General features: G+C 33.7%; 3 protein-coding genes across 3 annotated transcripts; 1 reads left to right on the forward strand and 2 right to left on the reverse strand.

Moving 5' to 3' along the window:
* Positions 1 to 1,409: 1,409 nt before the first annotated feature.
* LOC137810718 (dolichol-phosphate mannose synthase subunit 3) lies at positions 1,410 to 5,215 on the reverse strand. The gene is made up of 4 exons (XM_068612128.2): positions 5,028 to 5,215; positions 3,329 to 3,438; positions 2,943 to 3,050; positions 1,410 to 1,633 (listed from the first exon to the last, which is right to left on the reverse strand). Exons 2-4 carry the CDS (start codon positions 3,428 to 3,430, stop codon positions 1,574 to 1,576), a joined length of 270 nt encoding a protein of 89 aa, XP_068468229.1. The 5' UTR covers positions 3,431 to 3,438; positions 5,028 to 5,215; the 3' UTR covers positions 1,410 to 1,573.
* Positions 5,216 to 6,848: 1,633 nt separating this feature from the next.
* LOC137810719 (pentatricopeptide repeat-containing protein At2g22410, mitochondrial) lies at positions 6,849 to 8,815 on the forward strand. Its single transcript, XM_068612129.2, has one exon. It carries the CDS (start codon positions 7,014 to 7,016, stop codon positions 8,565 to 8,567), a length of 1,554 nt encoding a protein of 517 aa, XP_068468230.1. The 5' UTR covers positions 6,849 to 7,013; the 3' UTR covers positions 8,568 to 8,815.
* A 493-nt stretch (positions 8,816 to 9,308) lies between these two features.
* LOC137810720 (Leucine-rich repeat (LRR) family protein) lies at positions 9,309 to 14,444 on the reverse strand. Its single transcript, XM_068612130.1, has 11 exons — positions 14,057 to 14,444; positions 13,767 to 13,914; positions 13,539 to 13,610; positions 13,064 to 13,135; positions 12,762 to 12,833; positions 12,512 to 12,655; positions 12,326 to 12,406; positions 12,157 to 12,228; positions 11,890 to 11,961; positions 9,595 to 9,666; positions 9,309 to 9,517 (listed from the first exon to the last, which is right to left on the reverse strand). The coding sequence occupies exons 1-11, from the start codon at positions 14,148 to 14,150 to the stop codon at positions 9,427 to 9,429; spliced, it is 990 nt and encodes a 329-aa protein (XP_068468231.1). The 5' UTR covers positions 14,151 to 14,444; the 3' UTR covers positions 9,309 to 9,426.
* Positions 14,445 to 18,945: the final 4,501 nt, after the last annotated feature.

The following is an 18,945-nucleotide window of genomic DNA, read 5'->3' on the forward strand; positions in this document are numbered from 1 at the left end:
AGTGAACCATAATTTTCAAGTACTAAAACTTTGATGAAGTACTCTACACCTTAAAAGTTTTGTAAAAAATACTATTTGTGTTCGTTTTTCATCAAACTAGTGAAAGACGCTACATTCACATTCTGTAGTGAACTAAGTTCATGATCTATTGATCACCCAACCTTGTGCTTGTATTACCCAAATGCTCTATTAAGTTTTAAACTTGCATGCTTAGTCAAAGAATTTTATCATCTACATCTTATTATAATCCTTGGCAACTTCTCTTTATTATTCCCATCAAATTTCTGCTAATTTAGCTTTAACAACTCTTTATTTCATATTACTGTTTTAGCTAAATTCATAATTCAAAACATAGTTACACAGTAATGGACTCTCATGAAAATAATAGAATGTGTCAGTATGAGGAATTCTCTTGGTATTATTGAATGTTTTATAGAAGTTTCCTTTGGTTTGAATACTTTGGTTTTGTCATTATGTATCCAATATTGTAGTGTCACAATTCGAACTTTGAATTCTTAAAATATACTTTCATTTTTAATTCGGCCATTGTTTTACAAATGTGAAATATTCACTCATTTTTCCTGATAATTAACCTTTATAATTTCGAGTAAAAGAAAATTCAAGTTTTAAATAAATTAAAATTACAATCATTCAATTTTAAAAGCAAGTTTATAATTATATTTGACACTCGTAAAATTCATCTTACTTTCAATAATCATATATCTAGAGTAACGATGGTTTAAAATTGTATAGTTTATAATTTGTTTAACATTAGTTCTCATTGACTTATAAAATTATTATATTATTTAAATATTTAAACTTTAATATGAAATATTAATGGTCTTGGATCTTTAAACAAGTCAAACCTACTGGGACCTTGCAATAGAGTGCTATAATATCCACAAGAAATAGAAAGATAAATTCAATGGAGATGGATGTAGTATCTACAGTGCCCTATACTTGCACCCATACAAACATATTTATTTAATTGAAATTTCTCACATACATATTAATGGATATATAGATATATCAATATTAATTATTTAAATAAAGTAATTTCTTTAGAATGATTTAAATACAATGTTATATTCACTTAATTCAATCTAATTAAAAAGAAGTTTGAATTGAATTAGTAATTTAGTTCTTATATAATTTTTTAAAATATTTTAAGTTTGGGTGAATAATATATTTTTCCCGATATAAAATATAATTCATACAAGACAAGCAATCTTACTGATATTACTAGTGGCTCAGAGATATCATAATCAAAACTTGTGTATTTGATTATAATACTCAATAATACTATCACTAAGCGACCCTAATGGGTGAGCAAATTCAAAAATTCTCTCTAATGTTCTCAAAGGCCACAGATTTGTAATCAAAATTAAAATATACAAATAAAAGAACACTAACAACAAAAACTATCCATTGATTGTAAAAGAGTTCATGTACATTGGCTGAAAGTATTTTGTTGAGTATGAAGTTATATATTATGTCAAAAAATCTTTCACAACTCCCAATCGGGTAATTGTCGGAAGCCTATTCAGAACATCTCGTTAGATCTGAAACCACATCAGTCGAGAGTGAGATAAACTCCTTGTTGTTTCAAGTATTCCTTGGCCTCAACAATGTCCTGAAAAGAACCAAAATAAGCAACATTTTTCCACGTTATGATTCCAGCATCAGTCTACTGTAATCAGGCCATAACGATTATATTCTTTAAAAAAAGGGCAATTAGGAGAATAAAAGTAGTAAGTGCATAATGACCATCATCACAATTGAACTGTAATTTGAATAGAATTGAGATTTGTGGAAGCAAAATCATTTTCTTATAGTAGATGCAGTGCTAATTCGGAAGAGGGAGAGCAGGGATAGAAAAATTAGGTTTCTATTTAGCTGATGACATTTACTATCTATCTGCATATGGAAAGAGAGTGTCAACTAAAATTCAAAAACGTATGGGGAGCAATAAAATAAGATAACAATTCATTGATGATTTCAGAAATTGGATATGAAAAAATATTCTACCAAATAATAGCTTAAGCTTTGGGTGGTTGGTCCTGTTGATGATCCAGACAAAAATCCTGTATTACTTTTTAATAGAATAATTGGAGCTTGACATGGAACATGTCGCAGACTTTATATATCAGTGACAGAGTATCGTTGAGTGATAATGAGGATGATGATAATGTGATGGAGATCGGTATACAAGAAAGGAAGAGAGAAATGATTTATAATCTAGGTCTGCAGTATGCCAAATGACATTGGAAGATTTTTGTGATTACATTAGAATTACAAAAGTATCCTTCGATAAGTCCCATATCTACTCCAGATTCTGCACCTAGAATTTCTTTTCAAATAAAAATGATAAACCTGAGGGAAGGGATCTTGGAGATAGAATCCTACCAACTCCAGTGGTAACTGACACAGTCATTAACTCCCTAAGAAATTAGAACTGAGACACACACCCCATGCTATAAACTATAGTGGAGTCTTCAAACGTTTCAAACATAACAATAATAATAAAAATTAGAAACCACAAAGTTATTAAGGCCCAAAGTGTAAAGTGGCCGGTGAAAAACAGGTGTGCTTTGAGATGACTTCTTTGGCACGGTGTTTTGGGAAATATGACTGGCATGTTTGTGTTGTCGGTCATTTTTAAGACTCCATTCATTTTTTTACTTCTATGTAATTTATAATAAGAGAACATATCCTTCTCTTATAAATTTTTTAAATAGCATCTAATTTAATAAATATAAATAATATCTAATTCTCAATCCACAATATGTGTGTGGAAATTAAACATAGTCATCTTTTCAGTCCAGAAATTTTAATGTACACACATAAAGTAACATGCATATTCCATAGGGACTGTATAAGCACAAACCAAGCAAATTACATTACATTGCAATATCTAATGAACAAAAGACACAAAAAAATACCTTCTGCAACAATAGAGCTTCTTGAGGACAGGTTGGAAAATTCATCAGACCAACTCCAACCATTAATAAACCGTAACATCCTAAAGACACAACAAAATATATAGGTAGCTGCACAGAGGGCAAAACAAAGAATAGTCAGCATTATGTAAATAGAATTCAATAAAATAGAGTTACAACAAGATTGGTGAAACTGTAAAAGATCAAAGCACTTTGCTTATAAGGCTTAGGTTTGAATTTAGCTGCTAGTACTCCCCCTTGATTGGGAACCTACATGCACAACTGCATGCCACACTATTGGAAATAGAGCCTCCCCAACTAAAAACTATCTTCTCCCAAAAACCAAATCAAAAATAAAAAATCAAACATATAATAACATGAAGACCTACCAGCCAAGTATAGCTATATGAAATCACGGAAGCTTGTAAAAGGCCAATCCATAACATTGTAATGGCTACTACCAATGCCAAAATCTTCACAATATGCTTCATTTATAAATCTGAAATTAGATCAAATAAAGAATTCCTGAAGATCATCAACTGGTGGAAATATAAAACAAAAATCAAACGATGACAGACAAAATCACTAAATTCATTAGATAACCCATTCACACATCAAACATATTCAAAATGCTAATATAGCCTTAAAATTCAAAACTTAATAACAATCAGTAAATCAATGCAATCACAGCTAAAAAACTTAAGTACATACATCATTTTACCATTTCCTACCTCCAGACAAGGGTTACAATAAATAATCAAATGTAATCACATTCGTGAGGATACCAAATCTACATGACTACTTAATTGAATTAAAAACTATTTGCCACTTCCATCAGATGGGATCTCTATGAAATTCATTTCATAGTTTAATATAACTCAAAACCCTTGCGCAATTTTCCAGCATCACTTGGAAGTACCAGGTACTAACTTACCAACTAAAAATCCATGTCACAAGATCAAGGAAACCAAGAACACAAATTTCATTGCACATAAAATGAATCAATTCAAAACAGAGGTTTACATAAACCATTCACACATCAAATGTATTCAAAATGCTAATATAGCATTAAAAGTTAAAACTTATTGACAATCAGTAAATCAATGCAATCACAGCTAAAAAACGTAAGGACATACAACATTTTATCATTTCCTACCGCCAGGCAAGGGTCACAATAAATAATCAAATGTAACCACATTCATGAGGCTACCAAATCCTACATGACTACTTAATTGAATTAAAAACTATTTGCCACTTCCATCAGGTGGAATCTCCATGAAATTCATTTCATAGTTTAATGCAACTCAAAACCCTTGCGCAACTTTCCAGCATCACTTGGAAGTATCATGTACTAACCTACAAACTAAAAATCCACGTCACAAGATCAAAGAAACCAAGAACACAAATTTCATTGCACATCAAATGAATAAATTCAAAACAGAGATTTACATCATATTCCAAATGGCACCAATTCCTAAACAAACAAAACATTAATGATGGTTATTAGTTATGACAGATTATCCTAAACACTTAAATTCATAACCATTACCAATGCCAAAATCTTCACAATAGGTTTCATTTATCAATCTAAAATTAGATCAAATATATAAATATGCATAAATTTGTATGTAGAAAAGGTGATTCCGATTTTAAATGTTGTGACAAAGCATAACATGTATAGGTTGGGGTGTATTTATGTGAAGAAAACACTGTACACGAAGCACATACACTTCGGAACTCAACTGAAATTCCACAAACTAGACTCAAATCCCACAAGTGAAAACTCAAGTTTACTTGAAAGAATCTCACAAACAGAGTTGGGTACAAAAAATCGGCACTAAAAAACTCATCAGTATAACCCGGAAACCATTCTAACACCAGAAACTGCTACTAGTGTTTTAAAACAGGGGTAACATTGTTATCCTACTAAACAAACTTGACTACTTACATCACGCGATTATTAGGTTTGATGATAAAATGAGAAGAGAGATAAGTCAGAGGAGAAAACCCACCCCACTCACCAGAACAAACGTTCAGAAGATTCAAAGATAGCGAAGGAGAGAAAAGTAGATGGAATGTGAGGTGTACCGTTTTACACTGCTTCACTGGATTCTGGCTGACAGAATGTGAAGCCGCAAAAGGGTGTTTCCCAAAGGACCAAAGTTGAAGCAACCAGATCAAATTGCGGAAAAATGACGGACAAGGAGCCACAATTAGGGTTTCTGATTGTTTTTAGAGTAGCCAATGACTCACAAAACACCTGACACTACAAGCACAAACGAAATTTTTGTTTTATCCAATTTTTATTGGTAACGGCTATATCCCATACCCATAATTGTACCTATCTTTTATTATTTCAAATATTAATTAAATGATTCTCTGTACAAAATATAAAAATTTCAATAAATAAAATATAATATTATCATGGATTCAATGTTAAAAAATTGCGAGTTTACGCGATTAAACACTTAAAATTGAGAGAATAAAATATTTTTATGTGAAAAAAAAAGATAAAAATAAAATAAAAATATTGAAAATGAATAAAAATAATTAAATGTGTGAGCTAAAAACTATTTGATTTAATAAAATTTATTTTTAAGTTTCATGAAGTGCAATATATCATTTGAATAAAATGTCACAAAGAAAAATAAAACGTATAATCGAAGTTGTGAAAAGAGGAAGTATACCTTACCTCAGGACTATGAGTGAAGTTTATAAATATTGAATAATAAGAAATTTCCAATGAAATCACAATAAGAACAACATAGAATAATGTAAATACGTTTTTTAGAGTAGATAATAAACTTTGAGTGTTTAAGTAATTTAGAACGAGAATATGTATGAGAAGAAAGACATACATGATGGGGAACCACTATGGGCGAGACCCCCCGGCCTCGATTCTTTTGCATAGTCCGGGGGCCGGCCGCTGCAGAGCTGCGGGGCATAGCGGCGATGAAACAAATATATACATACTCATTCACATTTTTCTACCATATTTAAAAAATCAAATATTACTCATACACCGTCAATATAAAAATTATTCATCAAAATCAAAACATGTTAAAAAAATTCATAAAAATTGATTTATTTATCATTATTATTGTCAATATAAAAATAACAATTACAACAACCAAGAAAAAATAATTTTAAAGTTTATTCTCTCATTAATAAGCAAAAAAAATTGTGCAATAAAACTCTCATTTTCTAAAGTTTTTTTTAATTAATAATCTTTTAGTTAAAAATGGACATTTATCTTTATTGTGATAATAAAGTAGCACTTAAATTTCTTAATTTTTTATTTATATTTTTACTAAAATAATATATAAGTTTAATTATATATTTTTTAATTATTTTTTGTTTTTATATTAAAATAATGATTATTTGAATATATGCTTCATCCTTTTGTATTTTTGTAAGAAAGTTTTAAACTAAATGATAAAAGAAATTCACATCGTTAATATATACTAATTAACTCCTTCAATCTTTTATTTTAAAACATCCTTAAATTTTTACAGTTTAAAATTTAAAATTTTAGTTTTCATATTAATGTAAGATTTAGTTTATAAATCACTTTTAAATAAAATAAAAAATATATAAGTTTTATTTTGTTAAATATAAAAATAGGAGTTTTATTTTGTTAAATATAAAAATAGGAATTTTATTTTAAAACTTAAAAATACGTGAGTGTCGTTTAATGAGTTTTGGAATGAGCTATAAATATAATGTACTCTAAGGGTTAACATGTTTCTCTTGAACATAATTATTTCTTCTCTTACAACAAACATTACTTGGAAAATTAATATATTGTTTTCCAATAAAATAGCAAACTATCATTTGATCAAGTACCAATAAGTAAGTTTGTTGATTTTTATTATAAGTAAAGAAAAAAATAAAGTGATATGTAGATTGAGGGTAGATGATAGAGTGAAGAGAGATTGAATGCTTGAGAAAATTGATCCATTGTATGATTTACAAAAATCAGAATGGGACTGATCCATCTGGTTCCATTGCTTTAACCAATTTTTGTTTTCCCTGAAATTGGGATGCAGTGAATGCAGTTAGTTCCACCATCCCATGTCAAGTTGCAGCAAGAGATGCTTAGTACTATTGGAGAAATGCAAGAACATGAAGCACCTGAAGCAGGCCCATGCCCAGGTATTCACCACTGGTCTTCACATCAACACCTATGCCCTAAGCAGGCTTTTGGCTTTCTGCTCCTATCCTAATCAGGGAAGCCTCACCTATGCATGCAGACTCTTTCAACACATTCACCACCCCACTCTTTGCATATGTAACACTTTCATCAAAACTTTCCTCCTCAATGCCAAGTTCTATGCCACCCTTCATGTCTTCACCAAGATGCTGCAGAGTGGTTTGTACCCTGACAACTACACCACCCCTTATGTATTGAAGGCCTGTGCAGCCCTTCATAGTCGTTCTTTGGGGCAAATGGTTCATGGGTACAGTTCAAAAGCGGGTCTTGTGTATGATATCTTTGTGGGTAATAGTTTGATGGCAATGTATTCTGTGTGTGGGGATGTTGTAGCTGCACGGTACGTGTTTGATGAAATTCCTAGGTTGAGTGCAGTGTCTTGGAGTGTGATGATCTCGGGGTATGCAAAGGTGGGTGATGTGGATTCAGCTAGGTTGTTCTTTGATGAAGCACCGGAGAAGGATAGGGGAATTTGGGGTGCCATGATTTCTGGGTATGTGCAAAATAGTTGCTTCAAGGAAGGACTTTATTTATTTCGTTTGTTGCAGTTGACTGAAGTGGTGCCTGATGAATCTATATGTGTGAGCATTCTTTCTGCTTGTGCTCATTTGGGCGCTTTGGATATTGGCATTTGGATTCATAGATACTTGAATCGAGCAGCGGTGCCATTGAGCATTCGTTTAAGTACTAGTTTGTTAGACATGTATGCCAAATGTGGGAATTTGGACTTGGCTAAAAGATTGTTCGATTTGATGCCGGAGAGAGACATTGTGTGTTGGAATGCCATGATTTCTGGCACGGCTATGCATGGAGATGGAGCAAGTGCACTCAAGATGTTTTCAGATATGGAAAAGGCTGGGATAAGGCCGGATGACGTAACATTCATTGCTGTTTTCACTGCTTGTAGTTATTCAGGAATGGCACATGAAGGTTTGCAGTTACTATGTAAGATGTGTAGTGTGTACAAAATTGAGCCCAAGAATGAACATTATAGTTGTCTAGTTGACTTGTTAAGCAGAGCCGGGCTTTTTCAAGAAGCTATGGTAATGATGAGAAGAATAAGCAACTTGGGGAATGTCTCAGACGAGACATTGGCTTGGAGAGCATTTCTGAGTGCATGCTGCAACCATGGACAAGCCCAACTAGCCGAACGTGCAGCCGAAAGACTCATACGGTTGGAGAATCATAGCGGGGTCTATGTTTTGCTTTCTAATCTATATTCAGCATCTGGGAAGCACAGTGACGCGAGAAGGGTGAGGGATATGATGAGAAACAAAGGGGTGGACAAGGTACCAGGTAGTAGCTCTGTGGAGATTGGTGGGGTTGTGAGTGAGTTCATCGCTGGCGAAGAAACGCATCCAATGATGAAAGAAATACACTCAGTGTTGGAGAAAATGCATATGCAGTTAGACTAGAATCATTAGATTATTTATTAAATTATTTCAACCATTTCCTTTAGCTGGATGACTTATTTGGAACATCAGGTCTAGTGTTCCATCAACTACTTCAAAGTCTGGTCGTTTAACTCAGGGAACAGGGATGCTGGAGTTGAAATTTGAAATTGAAATACTCATTAGACTACAGAAAAATAACCAAATGCATTTGTGAAATTTATAGATCCGTTACACTTTAGTTGAAATTCAATATAATGCCCATTTTTTAAGTCTTAGGACTTCAGTTTTAATTTCTACTAAAAACATATCACAAGTAGAAATTTATCAAAGCAAACTTTAGAATATTCTTTTAGTGTTTGTTTCAGAATAGTTTTACTTTTAGAAAACACTTTAGGTTTTGCATATGTTTGGATAAGTTACTAAAATAATACAATCAGAAAAAATATTACATTAGGTTAATCCAAAATGATATTTTTAGGATTCCAAACCAAAATATGCAAGCATGTGCCAAGATTTCAACCTATACTTTCCTGTTACAAGTGCATGCCAAAATGAAGCAAATGCTTTCATTAGAGAGTCCAACAGGGATACATTTTTCATTTCGTGCATAGTAATGTTTTTTTACTGAAAAAAATATGTAATATCATTCTTTAATTTGGAAGCTGATAACAAGAGTTCATGACTATATATTACAACTTGTTGGAAACGTGGAAAGCTCTCAAGTAGTACTCTAAAAACGACTGTTTATTACGACAAGACAGATTAGACAAAATTGAATTACCTATGTGGGTATTTCATTGAGGTAATTAGAGGAACAATTTTTTTTCCAATAATTATACAAGTACAGTTCCTGAAAAAATATAAATATTTAGAACTTTTATTAAACAAGGAAGTCTGAATCAGAAACTTCAAGCACTTTATGATAACCAATGGGGTTGACACCAGGCCGAAATACATTTCCTTCGATGTACCTGTCAAGGGCATATAAAATTTCTCAGTTCTAAGAACAAAATAATTGGTGATCTGCACAACTTTGTTGGAAACTCACATTTCTTTCAAAAACGGATGCTTGTAAAAGGGATCGGGAACTCTCCCTGAAAACTGATTGTGATCCAAGTACCTGAAATAAAGAGAGAGAAAATCTTGAAATTGTTAAAAACTTCACAAAGATGCCAATTGAATTTCATCCAAGTATTTGAGAACATATTTATCAATTACTAGCAAAATGGAAAGGAAAGGAAAGTTCAAATTTCCATTTTAAACAGAAAATTAGAATTCTGAGCCAAGTGTGTATAGTATTGAAGCTCACATCAGCACATTAAGACCACAGTTTTCCAGCGAGAATTAATAAATGAAAGCAGGTAAAGGATATGTTTCTACTTCATAAATTGCATTTAGAGAACTCAATGCCTAAAAGGCATGGTTTATAAGTCTCAACCAAAAAGGGTAGACATACACTTACATCAATTTCTATATGACAAATATACTCTAATATTTCAAAATAGCCCACACCATTGGATTTTCTGTGATGTATCCGGTTACAATACAAACATATTTTTTTGTCAGTAATCCAATAAAACAGCAACAATAACTTTATCCCAGTAGGTGAGGTTAGTTATATAGATCACATGATGCCCTTTAACTCAGTGAACAAACAAATTGTATAAACTAATAAAATTTACCATTATCCATCTTCTTATAGTCCTTACCTATCATTGAAAAACTTCGAACATACCTATCCCATCTTTCTTTGATATCTTGCTCTGTAAGAGTAACTTAGAAATTCTCTTAATCTTTAATACATCTAAGTCCAAAATTCTTGATTTCTTTTTCCTACTTCTGGCAAGCTTATTATATGTGTTCTTCATTTACTATTAGTCCCAATATCTAGCTAAAACTCCACAACCGCTTTGAATAGTGTCTCATTCGCAACTTTCATTACTTCATTTCTATGTTTCCAATATCTTGGCCAATTTTCAGTATTGCTGGACTCGTGTAAATCCTTAAAACACTTTTATTTCTTTCCTTGGTCACTTTTATTCCACCACCAAGATTTCTTATCAGTAGGTCCAAAACTTTTTAATTCACCCATTTGCTTTATCAACTTCTTTAACCTTTGACATCTCACATCCCAAATGAAATTAGAGCACTACCTAGTGGTTCCCAATTACCTCCCTCCCATATTTTTTCTTAAAAGCCAAATGTTTACTATAACCACTTTTTCCTTGGATTTGTAACTTGTCAAAAAATGTCTGTTTATGTATAAAATGAACATCAAGGACAAGGCCCTATTATTGTGTAGTAAGACTTTCGTTTAGACTCAAAATTCTTACAAACACTTTTAGCAAAACTCCTCACTAAAGGTGGTCAATTTTTTTAGCAAAACCTTTTTATCAGATTTGTAACTCAACTTTTCTGTTCATGGCTCTCAAATTAACAAGGTTCAAGACCGTATGTTGTATGCTAAGACTTTCTTTAAGAATCACAACATTTCTAACAACCTCTTTTAGCAAAACTCCTCACCAAAAAATAAAAATCAATTTGCGACCTTGAGATTCTCTTCAAGTGACTAAATGTTCCCCTCATTTCTTAAAAGCCTACCTAATCTTGAAATCATATCACTGAGAAATAAAAAACAAACTGTCTCTCCTCATTAGATCTCCTAAACCAAAACCACCATGAACTCTTCTTGTCAAGTGTCTTGCCCCATTACCAACATGTCTATTTAAATCCCTATCTGTGAGAATCTTTTCCTCTAGTGGAGGGAGACCTTTGAACCAAAATATTTCAAAATTTCTCTTTTAAAAGTGTTTCTGATGGTGCATAAGCACTAAATGATATTATTAGCCTCCAATGTAATTTTTACGGTAAATTTTAGTCCCCAATTCTTTTTACTTCCACCACTTTCCCCCAGTAATACCAATCTTGTCTTACCTTCAGCTTTCTAAGTTTAAACCAAAGTTTAACTTGTGCAGTATCTGGCTCTGTACCTTCATATCCAACCCATTTAGTTTCTTAAAGACGCATGATGTTAATCTTTCTCTGAATCATATCATTCACTACCTCCAAAAAGTCATCAATCAAAATAACAATATTTCAACTACAAAACCTAATAAGGTACTCCAAGACTAGATTCTCCACAAACATCTGTCTAAAAAAGGTGAGGACCCTTCCGCATTTGGTAAACCATAGAACAAGTATATAAATTAAAATTAAAAGATATATAAGTAGCAACAAAATAAGAAATCAAGAGTTTCATGAAAAATTAAAAATAATTTAGTCCTTATTTGATGTACAACACTTTTAACGAAGATTCCAATCAACACAAGAAAGACAAACTTACAAGTATGTCAACTTAGGAATATGAGCAATGCTAGATGGTATAACTCCTGACATTTTGTTGAAGGAAAGGTACCTGCCTCCATCATACGATAATCATGTTATGGAAATTCCAAGGAATAAGATAGATCTTAAAAAGAGCAAAAATATTGTAAACCAATATTGTCCCTCTTCCTCTCCATCTCTCTCTCTCACACACACACGCGCGCGCTCATGGAGGGAGGCGGAATGAAAAGTGGTACAGAGGGAAAGAATGAAAAGCAGCACTCACAATATTTCAAGACTGGTTAAGTTAGCAAGTTGTGCAGGAACTCCTCCGGTAAAATAATTATTGTTTAGATATCTGATTCCACAACAAAAAAAGCATTAAAATGTAGAAAATATTATTTAAGATCAAATGATAATATATTGAGGAAAATAATTCACCAGCAATAACTTACAGATTGCGTAGTGCTGGAAAGCAACCTTCAATACGAATGAGTTCCCTTATGGTACCCACCAAATGATTGTTACCAGCATCCCTATAAAGTACAACAGAATTATAATTATAATAAGGAAACATTAAGTAAGATAAATAGTATACTCTGCATTAGAAGATTATTAAATTAAAATGATTTGATTATTACAAGTGCCGAAGGTTTTGTAGAGTGCCCAATTCTGGTGGTATTCTTCCAGTTAAACGGTTTTCATGGAGATGAAGATAGCGAAGGTCTGGCAGATTTGCTAGCTCCTTAGGAATTTCTCCCTTGAAATTGTTGAAGCTTAGGTAACTGCATAAAGATATGACATTACAATTACCATTCTAAATAAAATAGAAGCAATGGTACAAAAAGGACAAGAAAGCCCAGAGAGATTGGGAAGGTAAGATTTACTCACAGATGTGTTAAACTTTTAAGCTCACCGATTTCTGGAGGAATTGCATCCTGTAGTTTGTTCCACCTCAAATTTCTGGAAGGAAAAAAAGGTCAATAATGAACCAATATCACATCTTAGAACCATGATTACTAGATGATCAACCACTGTTTAAATAAAAACCCAGTAAAATGCAAAGTCTTCCAAAGCAACAGTTTTTAAAATAAAAATCTAGTATTCATTGAACTTCATCTCATCAAAACATAAGCATCAGAACAAAATTGCAAAGGGAAAGCAAAACTGAACAGGGATCAGAAAATTCTTACAGTATTTTAAGACGCTTCAACCGTCCAATTTGAGGAGGAATAGGCCCTGTCAACTTGTTATTGTGAAGATCACTGCCAGAAATACACAATAAATCAATTCATAAGAACTTCAAAGGGAGAACCGAAATGGAAGCATTCCAATGATACATATATAGTAATTGTCATTAAAAACAACAGAACAAAACGCAGATGAACTGCAGCTAAAAAATGCATCATCTTAACAAGTATATCTCAATCAACCATTTATAATTTCTTTATTTATTATTTTGCAACAAATCAAAAAACACCAACCAAATAAACTCCTCGCTATCCTGCAAAGCAATATGAAAATAATACAAACAGAACACAATGTTAGGCTTTCAAACATCCAACACCAACACAACCATAGGCGTTAATCAACACCACATGTTTATAAACCAGTTACAGGGAACAAAATTAAATGAAACATAGATTAATGAAAAAAAAAAAAACTTACAGCCGTGTAAGATCCAGCAAGCTGGTAACAGCAGTAGGAAAAGGTCCCACAATCGACACCGCATACACCTCACTGAAAAACACCAAATCCCAATTACACCAACTTTACACCTCAAATCAATCAGCAACAACTGAACTTAAAAATCAAAACCTTTATCTTATCAATTCCAAAAAAGAGGCATTTTTTGCATTTTTCTAAATCAAGTGAAAATTGATAAATGATGCTCACAGCTCGGTAACGACGCGATAATCACCGACAGTGGAACACGTGACACCAGACCAAGGAGGAAGATCCCCATCACCACAAGGGTCATCACCGACCCACGCATAGACCACTCTCCACCCAAGAGAAGCCTTGATCTCGTTCAAAGCCTTAACTGCAAAAAGTTCGAGGAAGACATAAACGAGTCCGACCCATGACAGGAAAAAGCAGAAAAAAACAACCCACTTAACCGAATTGGAGAAAAGTGGAGAGAAAACGACATGGGTGAAGGGGCTGAGTTAAGTAGCTAACGTTACCGTCACGCTTGAGGGTCTTGCAGTGCGAAAGGTGGAGAATTGACAGAAGGGTAACGAAGACGAAGAAGAATGAAGTGAAGGGTGTGGGCGCCATTTTGAGGGCGCTTGGTGAAATCGGTTTTTGTGTTGTGGGAGTGGAAACGTAGATCTGAAGTGTTGTTGGTGTGGTTGAGTGAGATGTTTGTTGTGTGTCTTTGCTAGTGTTGATTCAGATTTTGCATTGGTGAGATTTGAAGGAGAGAGAAGGTGTGTGATTGATCAATTGAAGTTGAGAGTGAGCGAACGCGGTATCATGTTGGAATATGAACATCCAACAACACTCGTCGGCGTCGGCACTGAAGTTTTATGCTATTCTTTTTTCATACTCTCTCTTTCTTTATATTATTATTATATATTATATATTACTTTTTAAGTTATTGGATTTAGGCCTGTTTGGTTTGGTTGGATTCACTATGGCCTTGAATCGGCTTTTGACAGTTAAAATAGCAAAACAGGAGTGTGTTGCCATTTGTCTATTTAGTTTCTTAATCTCAATAACAATTATATTAATAAATTAAAAACCAGAAAATTTAATCTCCTTGAACAAGATTTCATGAATGGTATGAACAATAAGTGTTAGTTAAAAACGTCTACCAACCGTATTGAATTTAATTAAATTCTTTATTTAACCAACTTAATTGTTTTAATACCATTTTTGGATTTGGATGGGTTTATGCCTAACTAAGTAGGACACAGTAAAATAAAATATTAGAGAAATATAAAGTTTAAACTTGGTAACGAAATATCACCTCTTAGATGATAGACCATGAGTCACCTTTTTTGTTATGAGTTTGTCGGTCATGTGACGTCATCTTTGGAAGACCTAGCAAGATTAGTAGGAATGATGATATTGTTACTGAAATTGTGGGTTTGAGAAACAACTGAATCCTTGGATTCTAGAAAAAAAAAATTGTATCGTACATCTCCTACCTCTCGAATCAGTTATTTGGTACTTAAACTTATCTAACGATCACTAAGAAGAAGAAAAATCCTTATAAATATGACATGTTTCAGGTTAAGAAGGACACTTGAACTTACTAGCTTAAAGTCATTACTTTGAACCAGAACAAAGTAGCACCCACTATGGCACAAGGTAAATTTTTTTCCTACCCCCACAAGACAACACAATATGAAATCAGGAGAAACCAAAAACAAATTGATCAATCCGAAGAAGATGACCATGCTCCAACCCTGCAGCAAATCCTAGATAATATGTGGGAGTTGTAGCGGGAAAACGTAGAGGCTAGAAGAATAGCAGAGGAGACTCAGATGAAACAAAACCAATTACATGAAGAAGTAGAGATGTCACACCATTTCATGGATGAGGTTGTAAGAACACATAAAGAATTGCATAAAAATAATGAAGAATTCTAACAAGCCATACGCAGACAAATGACCCTCCAAGGACATGTTGACCCGTATCTGATCCATGCCCAAGCAGACACACAACCTTTCTCCGCAACAATCATTGACAAGTCAGTATCACCATACTACATGGTATCCAATATCACACCATTCTTTGGCCTAGAGAGCCACCTCAAAGCTTTCCGAGCTCAAATGTTGGGGGCTTAGATGCGATCTAATGCGAGCACCTTCATATGAATCTCTTTGTAATGGTTCAATGTGGTTCCTGATTGAACAATTATCTCTTTCCAGACTTTCTCTCTAATGTTTGTGAAATAATTTGTAGCTAACAAAATAAAACATTTGAGATTTTTTTTTATGTTTTTTATATCAAGCAGTAAACAACGACTCGTTGAAGAAATACCTCAATCACTTTTGTGATATATCAGTACGAATTCATCAACCTGTGTTTATAGATGCATGTGTCAAAGGACTTCATGTCAATCCTTTCAGTGAATCACTCATTCAGAAAAAGGTCGAATCTATGGTTGAAATCTAAAGTGCCTTATCGCAAATTGAGGCTGAATAGGTTAGGAAATACCAAGGTTGATTTCCAAGATGAAAGTAGGATTTTTCTTTGATCCGGAGTTTGGAAGATGTTAATGTTGATAACACAATATAAGATGGCTCTAGTTGAACAACAAAGTCTAAAAATAAATTTGAGATTTGGTGGAGAAAGAAGTTTAGAAGTTGATTATGGCATCCTTAGAAGTATCAATGATATTGGTAGGAAGAAAGATGAGACATTTTAATTATTCTTAGGTCAAAGATAGATAGAAAAAATTGTTGAAAGGTAGTAGATAGAGAAATTACTTGGATAGGAGTAAAAGTTTCACGTAGAATGGATGTTGTTTAGTTGATATGAATTTGAAAGCATTGTATGATTCAGGATCGACACACCCCTTTATGTCAAATATGTACCACATGAATTGGGTGTTATTCCAAGGATGGGTTGGCTATCCGCCAATCACATTCTCATAGATTGTGGTCAGCAGAAGATAGTGTTTCCAAATTCCAGTGAGTTAGATTTTATGTCTACTCAACAAGTATGGTCTGAACTGAAGGAGGATAAAGTTGCTTTATAATCTTTACTCAGATGGGAGTTAAGAATGAAGATGAAATGAGTAGTATACCTTTAGTTAAAGATTTCATGGTTGTATTTCAGAAGAAATACCTAGATTACCTCTTAAAAGAGAAGTGAAATTCTCCATTGATCTGGTACCTAGAGTTGGACCAGTGTTAATGACACCTTACAAAATGGCTCCAACTGAATTGATTAAATTTAAGAAACAAGTGGAAGAGTTGTTAGAGAAGTAGTTCATCAGGCCTTGTATATCTCCATGGGGTCTCCAGTGTTATTGGTTAAAAAGAAAGATGAAAGGTCTCAATTATGTGTGGACTACAAACAGTTGAATAAGTTTACCATCAAGAATAAGTATCCTCTGACCATAATTGATGATTTGATGGATCAATTACATGAAGCCTCAGTGTTCTCAAAGACTGATCTAAGATCTGGATACCATCAGATTTTGGTAAAGGTTGAAGATGTTCATAAGACATCCTTTAGGTCTTGTTATGGACTCTATGAGTATGTAGTGATGTTGTTTGGAGTAAAAAATGCTCAAACTTTGTTCATAGATTACATGAATAGAATTTTCCGTTCTTTCTTGGATAAGTTTGTTATGATATTTATAGGCAACATACTTATTTATTCAAGGACTGAGGAAGAACATGAAAAACATCTGAAGACAGTGTTGAAAATTTTGAGGGAGAAGCAATATATGCTAAGTTCTTTAAGTGTGAGTTCTGATTGAAGGAAATTACTTCTTAGAGTATGTGATATCAGCTCAGGGGATCTTAGTGGATCTAGCCAAGGTGAAGGCAATGTTTAAGCGGGAATGCCCTAAGACAATCATAAAGATAAGGAGTTTTATGGGTCTAGTTGACTACTATCGAAGGTTCATTGCAGATTTTTTCAAGGTAGTAGCACCTTTGACACAACTAACTCGTAAGGATCAACCTTTAGCTTGGATAGAGAAATGTGAGTAGAGTTTCATGGAGCTAAAGAAAAGCTTGACTAGTGCTTTAGTGTTGGTGATTCCTGATTCAAGAAAACCTTTTGAGGTTTATTGTGATGCTTCACATCAGAGATTGGGTTATGTCTTGATGCAAGAGAATAGAGTAGTTGCATATGCTTCAAGGCAACTAAAAGTTTGTGAGAGAAAATATCCTACTCATGACTTGGAGTTGACATCTATGATGTTTGCTTTGAAAATTTGGAAACATTATTTGTATGGAGCTCAATTTTAGGTGTTCAGTGACCATAAAAGTCTGAAATACTTGTTTGATCAGAAAGAGTTGAATGTGGGGAAGAAAATATGGATGGAATTTTTGAAGGATTACAATTTCCAACTGATGTATCATCCAGGGAAGGCTAATGTAGTTGTAGATGCTTTAAGCTAGAAGTCAGTATAGATGTCATCCATGATGATTGAAGAACAGAAGTTGATTGAGCAGTTCAGAGATTTGAATTTGAGAGTAAAATTCCATGCTAATTGTATTGGACCAGAGCGCTCAGAGCTCAGCGCTCAGAGGTCGGACCTCAACATTTGTCGTAGGCAGGTTAGCTAGACTCTTGGGTCAAGTTGGTGGACCATGTGATTGGACCCTAGATGTATGTGATAGTTCTTTTCTCATATAACCCTTGTGCATAAGGCCTAAGCGGCTAAGTGAGGGGTAATTTTGGACCTTGGGGTGTACTTAGTACGCAAGAGGTCTAGCTTAAGTACATGTTTCCTTTAAAAAACCTAAGTCCATGTGTGCTAGGGCACGAAGAGTTTAGGTTGCATGTGTTCAAAAGATGCGTAGCGCCACGCTGAGGGTGGCTACGTGAAACAGATTAGACCCCTGATGCTGGTACATGAGTTGGTACCCTGGTGGTTATTCTGTTATGATTTTATGCACTCTAGAGAGGAAAATTTATGTTCGATTGCGACACTAGGAGAGTGTGCCCTTGAATAAAATATTTTCTTGTTGAGTATGCTTTTAGTTGAGATGATATTCTCATGATAGAAAGTTGTTACAAGAGGTAGGCTATAAAAGGGACTTGAGATCCCAGGTTAAAGGTACGTTGTTTCTAAGACTGAAACTAGTTACTTCTTGTTTCTTATAAGCCATGTACTAACTTGATCGTCGGAGTGCAATCAACAGGTAGGGCTCCCTCTGTCTAAACGGAGTCGCGTTCCAACGTAACAAAGGGAAGAGCAGATTCTAACAGAGATAGACAGAGCCAAAACTTGTCTTCAGAGTCAACCGACAAGCTAGTCAATCGGCAAGAACACTAATCATATTAGTTGTAGTAAGTTAACTATAACTAATGATTTCCTTGGAATGATCAAGGAAAAACAATTAGAAGATCCTAGTCGGAAGCGTATTGTAGTGTTGCT

Source organism: Phaseolus vulgaris, chromosome 2 (assembly GCF_051622355.1).
Source record: "Phaseolus vulgaris cultivar YP4 chromosome 2, ASM5162235v1, whole genome shotgun sequence".
Taxonomy (NCBI): domain Eukaryota; kingdom Viridiplantae; phylum Streptophyta; class Magnoliopsida; order Fabales; family Fabaceae; genus Phaseolus; species Phaseolus vulgaris.

Bases quoted from the DNA above. Each gene is read 5' to 3' on its own strand.
- LOC137810718 (XM_068612128.2), bottom strand. From the start codon at position 3,430: ATGAAGCATATTGTGAAGATTTTGGCATTGGTAGTAGCCATTACAATG. The intron at 3,051-3,328 runs GTAGGTCTTCAT...CCCTCTGTGCAG, and splicing joins CATATAGCTATACTTGGCTG to CTACCTATATATTTTGTTGT. The intron at 1,634-2,942 runs GTATTTTTTTGT...GGTTCTTTTCAG, and splicing joins AAGCTCTATTGTTGCAGAAG to GACATTGTTGAGGCCAAGGA.
- LOC137810719 (XM_068612129.2), top strand. From the start codon at position 7,014: ATGTCAAGTTGCAGCAAGAGATGCTTAGTACTATTGGAGAAATGCAAG.
- LOC137810720 (XM_068612130.1), bottom strand. From the start codon at position 14,150: ATGGCGCCCACACCCTTCACTTCATTCTTCTTCGTCTTCGTTACCCTT. The intron at 13,136-13,538 runs GTAAGTTTTTTT...TATTTCTGGCAG, and splicing joins TTGCTGGATCTTACACGGCT to TGATCTTCACAATAACAAGT. The intron at 12,834-13,063 runs GTAAGAATTTTC...TTTTCCTTCCAG, and splicing joins TTGAAGCGTCTTAAAATACT to AAATTTGAGGTGGAACAAAC.